The sequence below is a fragment of the Atta colombica genome, unplaced genomic scaffold (assembly GCF_001594045.1).
Source record: "Atta colombica isolate Treedump-2 unplaced genomic scaffold, Acol1.0 scaffold153, whole genome shotgun sequence".
Taxonomy (NCBI): Eukaryota; Metazoa; Arthropoda; class Insecta; order Hymenoptera; family Formicidae; genus Atta; species Atta colombica.
In genome coordinates this window covers 676,123-683,457 of record NW_017259243.1, presented here as the reverse complement: position 1 = coordinate 683,457, position 7,335 = coordinate 676,123, and the positions used below count along the sequence as shown (strand labels likewise).

At 27.1% G+C, this 7,335-nt stretch overlaps 1 protein-coding gene across 1 annotated transcript in view; it reads right to left on the bottom strand.

Annotated features, from left to right (window-relative positions):
* The window catches only part of LOC108685469 (sodium/potassium-transporting ATPase subunit beta-2-like), an 11,985-nt gene extending 7,584 nt beyond the window's left edge, over positions 1-4,401 (bottom strand). Inside the window, exon 1 of the mRNA XM_018190257.1 lies at positions 4,011-4,401. Within this exon, the coding sequence (XP_018045746.1) occupies positions 4,011-4,161 (151 nt within the window). The 5' untranslated portion in view covers positions 4,162-4,401. The remainder of the gene's footprint in view (positions 1-4,010) is intronic.
* Between the last annotated feature and the right edge of the window lie 2,934 nt (positions 4,402-7,335).

Genomic DNA, 7,335 nt, shown 5'->3' with positions numbered 1-7,335 from the left:
GTAATAATATAATAATAATTATTATATGATAAATTTATAATATAATTGCATATAATTATATACTATATAACAAGTTTTGATTTTAGAATACTACTTTAAACATCCTCCGCGATATTTCGAGCATATATTAAAGCATTTTTCATTTTTGTGTTTAATTTGTATTAAATTTATGTTTCTGCGTTTTCCGTTTCTAAATGCTTACATTTTCGAATCAAGATAGACATTTTAGCAAATAGATTTAAACATTTGAATTTTTTAAAAATTACCATCATTTGAGGATATCACGTTAAACTGTAAGGACTCGCATATGTACTTTTATATAGGCAAGTGCGTAATAGCCGTTAGGTCGCCATAGCGACAGCAGTAAACACACCCTGGGATATATAAAGACAGGGCAGTAACCACCTTCGGCATGATCGACACGGCGCCGATAGACTAATTAATTGAAGCTCGCAAACAGTCTTCTTCATACAATGACGTAATGAATGCCTCTTTATCTTCCCTAGACACTCTAGCTATTTCGGAAAGAGCTCATCGTATTTTAGGCATTTAATAATTGCGACCATTTTTACGATTCGAGATAACAGCAATGTTAATCCTCATGATAGTATTTATTGATGGCCAATTTGTAGGACGTGTCAATAAATTTATTAGCATTGAAATATATATCATATACATACATTAATTTTTCATAAACTTAAAATATTAATTTATTAATAATGATAATTCTATATTAATATTTAAGCAATAAAAAAAATCTGTTGTTACAAAACATGAATCTAAAAATATATTTGTGCAACTATAACTAGATATTAATGATTACGTTATAGTGAAGATACCCTCATATATCTTAGGTCATTGACACTATTACGTGCTAAAAAACAAACATGCAGTAATTGCCGGTAAAATATACTGGCATTAATCGTTAACATGCCGTCATGACACATCATGCAACAACGAACAATACACGTCAATACTTAATAGGTAATGTAATATGATTAGTAAGCATGCTTTTTAGTTTTTTATTCTTTCAATATTTTATAAATTCAGACAATAAGAGAAAAAAATAATTACAGCTATTATGATATTTATTTATATTGCATTTCTATAAGACCATATATGTCATTTGTGCCGTAGTTTATAAACTTCAACAAGTTTCATTGAAGTAGTTTCATTGAAGAAATAATTTATATAGATACAAATCCGTTGCAAAAATTGCACGTCCCTGTGTATTTCCTTTTATTCATCATTAATGTTGTAATATGCCTGAAATGCATAGATAATATCACCAATTTCAACATTGTTAAAATAATTAGAAATTGTTGTATGTAGAAAATAACACAAACTCGTACAGAAATTCATACAAAGATAACCTATCATTATAGTTTACAAATCGAAGTATAATCTATTGTATCATTATTATCTACTTAGGATATATTTCTAAATTATGTAAACATAAAATCATGTTTTGAAAAGTCTATTAATCCAAGTCTTAAATCTATGATTAGAGTAAAGTAAATATTTTTTATATTTCATTATTGTAATTTTATATTTCTTTTATATATAATTTATATAAATCACTTTACGTTATTACACGTTATCTGATATTTGAATTAATTTTATATCATCATTATAGAGTATTCTTGAAACATGAGATCTTATAATTTTTCGTAGTAGTTCTTTATGCATGAATAAGAATTTTATGTATATATTATCTCGCTCTTTTTTTTAGAATAATTCAAATGTTTTTTGTTTTTAATAATTTATACATATGTAAAGTATGTATAATATAGTAATAAGTATGTAATAAAATACATTGTAATTTATTTTAATTGCTATACATATATTCTAAAATATTTTCTACATTCGTACTAATTCTTAATTTACGTATATTTTTTCACCGGATTTTTTAATTATATTAATTATCATTAAAATGCCAAACTAATAACATTTCTCATCTAAAATCAATTCTGGAATTAAAAAATTCTATCTATTTTGTAACTTTACTATAAAGATCTAAAAATTCTAATAACTTTATGTTTAATTCTTTCAGTCATAATAGAAAAATGTTCATTTAAAAATGACAAATACATAATTATTTTATTCCAATTTTTTTAAATAAAAATTACAGTTTTGTTTAATATAACATTTAATTTTAATGTGAGATATTAACGCGCGGTGTCACTTATAACAGGCATATATCCTCATTTATTCAATTATTATCATAAGCTGACTCAACAAAGTAATGTTGAAATGTACTCACAGGAATAATTTAAAAATACGTTCTATTTCTTTAAAAAAAAACATAAAACTAATAATTTATTTAGATGGTGTCGTAATTGAACTAAATTTATATTTACGTATAATGTAAAATAAAATAATAAAATTTTAAATAATTATATCAAAATTTTAAAAATGTTGAAAATGTTACAATATTTTAAATATTGTAAAAAAAGAATTTGTATAAATAAATATAAATTTATTAGAATAGTGGACAAGAATCAGCTGATTAAATAAAATCTCGGTTATTATATTAAACTTTACATTAATTTTTATTTAAATCTAAATATTTAAATCATTGCTTACACCATTATGATTATATAGCATTTGTCTATTTAAAGTCTATAATTTGCTTAATTATTGCACTAAAGAATAAAAATTCTGCATTCTTTATAAATTCTCAAAACTTTTATCTGTGTTCATCAGTTCTTACATTAAATTCAAAGTATTAACCCTTCGTTGACATACGTGAGTGTGAGCCACCCACAAAATTATTTTAACTCTGAAACTCAATTTTCTTTTATTTTGTAGAACAAAAATATAATGTTTACAAAAAAAATCTTTGTTTTTTCAATTTTCAAAATAGCCTACATTCAATATGCAAAATAAATTTATCCAAAACCACATTACAAACTAATTTTTTTTAAGTATCATATCTGAACAACAATTCTGTAAATTTTTAACTTTTAATATTAAATTTTTTAAAAGTTACATCTTTTTCAAAGATTTTACTTGTTTTTTCTCTATTCATCGAACTCAAGAATTTTTTCACAAAAACTGTAATGAAATCTCAATTAAAAACTATTTGAATGTATTCTACAGACCTTGAAATTGACTCATAATTTTTTTCATATTGATTGAATTTTTTAAATGAGAATGTTAGTTTAAACATTGCTCTGAGTGTGAGTCACCCAGTGTGTCAAAAAACGATAAAAGAAAAAGGAGTGTCAACGAAGAGTTAATAAAATTATTTTTTTAATTAATTTTTCTCTTTTTTTATATATATATAGGTATAGAAAGAAAAAAGAAAGTGTGTAATCAATTTTTTAAAAATACTCAGCTCTAGAAAACTTCAAATTTGCTAAAATTAATTTTGCTAATTGATGTAATTTTGCTAATTAATATTTAAAAAATCTATAAAGAAAACCCGACTGACACGCCCTACACACATGTGTACTTCCTTTCAATAGTATTTAGAAATGTTTACGATAATTAGATATATGTATAGTACATAAAAAATAACTTATTTATTTTTCTTTATTTTCTAACAATACAAAATGTTTCAAAAATAATATTCATTGGAATGAATGGAAAGCATTATAACGATTAGTATCGATACTTTCCCAGACAATAGAATAATGGAGTTGATTAAATATAATTGGTGCGTAATCGATCAAATAACGAATTAAATCGACTTCTATGTAAGAAAAACAATTGCAAACTTCGAAATTTTTTAAACGTATCATCAACAGGCGGATCTTCTTCAGTGAGAATATGAAAATGTTCGAGACGCTTTAAAATTAAATGACGCCACGTTTTTCGCAGAAACGATGCTAGGTGTGTCTACTCGGAGAAAAAAAAATCAAACAGTATCGACAGTTGTATCCGATTTCGACTTAGCGATAGTATCGATACTCTGTTAAACCGCATCATAACTTCTATGATAGCTATCACATAATTTCTTCCATATCGCATGGAAGAAATCCTAAAGCTGGCAACACCGCGCTTACCCCAACTACTGGCAGTCCTGCCCATAAACGCGCCGGTCTCGCGATTGTATAGAAAGGTCTTCATAGACTGGCTGACCGACATGCTCGGTGGTTTTTCATACGGATTCATCAGCTCCATCGCGGTAACCATCTTCGGATCTTTGGCCACCATCCCGTCCCACCTGTTACAAGAATGATTCACAAAACGCGCGCACCCGCCTGCGGTACCTCAAACACACCGAGTTCTTTCTCAAATTCGAAACACTCTGCACTCGAAAGTAACTTGCCGAGCGAGCGTTCGCGCGTCGGGATTCGCTTTTCTCTTTCCCTTTCTCCGCTGATTCGAAACGCTCGACAATTCCAACTCGCAGGTTACTCCGACTCGCAGGTTACGTCGCCAACAGTTCTTTCTTCGGCGCCACCAGGTTGACTAAACGCGCCCAAGCGCGCGACGACCTTCCTCCTTCTCTTTCGCTTCCTTCTCCCCTCCTATGCTTTTCAGACTGCCCCTCCTTGACCGCAGGTTCGGACCCAGTTCTCTGCGGGACCTAGGTGCTGCTAAAAACGTGTTTACTAAGATAACTCTCTTTAAAAAGAGAAAAAGGGATATTTTAAACAAATTCAATATTAATTGCAATTAAATTTTAATAGATAAATTTTTTTTGTAATTGTTAATAAAACGTGATATTATATTATTATAATTATAAATCACACTTAATGTGAGATACACGTGAGTTGTTATCTCATGTCACGTGAGATAACAATAAAAATTATAACAAGTTATGAGATCATATCTTATTTTTAAAAATTGTACTTTTTTACCGAATGTATTTCATGTGAATATTATCTGGTTTTCAAATAAAAAATTTTTCATGTTAGTTTAAAATTATATTTCATATTTGTTATTTTCATTTATTATTTCACACTTATTATTTTCACAAAACTTAAAACAGTGGCAATTCATGTCCTTAATTTGAGATAAAATTTAAGAGGTATTGTAAAATTGGACGAGGAGTTAAAATTTAGAACAGTCTTTCTTATTTGAAACGATTGGTCACTTTAGTGTACACAAATCGTTTTTTAAGAACTCAACAAAACTTTTATACACACATGCATCACTTAAAATTATTCTATTTTTAGATATAGTAGTTTAATGAACAGCAGAGAGCAAGTAGCAATAGAAACTGAGAAATCTAAACAAGTACTAGAAATTTAGAAATTATAATACATTACGGCATAAATAAAATACCTAAAATAAAATACAGCTTCTTCAATATAATTAAAATTATAATACATACAATTACTATCGCAATTCCCATATGCTGCATTTGATACTATATCATGTTTTTAAAAGATAAACGAAAACATTTAAAATAAATTTAAAATTATTCTTAAATTTATCATATTATGATTCAATTTTTAATAATTACATATTTAGAAATTTCAAAAATAATGATCTTGAACAAACCTTTTACAATAGATATTATTTATTACTATAAATTATTTCTTCAAGACATACAGCATTTCGAACAATATTTTTATACAAAACGAACTTATTAAAGGCTTTCAAAATTAAAAATTAATTAGAAATTGAATAAAAATAAGAGACGCAGAAATTATGCGCAAATTTTATATAAATTTTTTATAAATAAAAATTATATTTGACTTGCTTATATTTGACACATCGAACGTTTCTGTCTCTCTGGGCTAACGATTCTGGCTTTTACATTGCTGACAACTTTATAACGTTCGAATTTATTTTATCTTATAATTAATATATCAGATGTTGAAAAATTTTTCATTTTTTAATTATCTTACCTGCAGGTATTCTCTTGCTTGCAGGTTTTTTTTATATTATCACTGGCTTGGAGAATCATGTTGAAAGATTTTGAATTATGCAACTGAGCGGGAACTTTCATCTGTTATGCGAAAGTGTTACAATCTCTTTCTGTTTCAGATTAAGAATGTGCCCGAAACATTCGATGTATGAAATAAGTTCAATGTAATTTTTATTTATAAAAAGTTTATGTAAAATTTGCATACCAACTACTGTGTCGTATTTTCATGTACTTTGATTTCTGATTAATTTTCAATATTTTTTTAAAAATAGTAATAAAGTATAGATGTTTTCTAATCATCTATGCAATTATATAGATGAAATTTGATATTGGCTATGTTCCAAAATTCTGCCAGCGCTGAAAATCTATAGTTTACCTATACATTTTCAGCACTGGCAGTGAATTTTGAAACACAACATTAATTTATACATAACTTATTTAAAAAGTAATTTGTATATTTAGAGATAATAATGTTACGTATATGAGAGAGAGAGAGAGAGAGAGAGAGAGAGAGAGAGAGAGAGAAAGAGAGAGCATATTCTTTTTTCAAAATAATGAATTTCTCAACAATGATCTTTATCACTTTTAAATTATTCATGCTTATTAATCAATGTTTGAGGCATCCGTGTTCTAATCGCGTTTAAAAGCGACAATTGTCCGTTTTCCCACAAATCTCAAGCACATCTCCTGTGCGGATACACCATAACGTAACATGCTGTTCTTTTTATGACGTGGCAAATCGCAGCTGCAGGTGCGTACATGTTTTGTCAATGATGGTACATTGACATTGTACATAGTAATACACATGTATTGTAATCAGTGATGTATTTCTTTTTCGCAGGACCCTTGGTTTCCGTGCGCAAATAAAATGCACACTCAATGGTATTTCTATGCGCGCGTTGCATATTTATTACAAATTTTAAAAACAATGATTATATATATATATATATTTATATTATTATTAAAGTAAATTATTATAACACAAAAATATTTTATACTTACATTATGAAATTAAATAAACATCGATTAATATTAACTCTCAAGATATCACGAAAAAATTTTTTACTTGACTTTCCTTGATAAATCAAAGTTTTTTAGTATACTTTTAAAATTATGTGCAAGTAGTAGTGCTGGAATAATATTTGTCCCATGAGTACCTGATGAAAGTTTTAACGTCAATATTATAATTTCACTCAACAATGTAAATATAATATCTTAGACAGCATAAATTATCCAACAATATTGTAAAATTTTTCAGTAATATTGCAGTAACACTGCAAACGTTACAACAATGTTACTGCAAGTTTCTACATTGTACGAAATAACACATGTAACAGTTACATTGTTGAATATGAAATTATAATAATATTGATGTTATGTTGATGTGTACTGGATTACATGTAATGAAGGATGAAATAAAAAGTGATAAAGGATTACAGGAAAATATTATAGGATAATCAGGAAACTAAAATAATTATATAACTATTAATTTATAATAGGAAGACAAA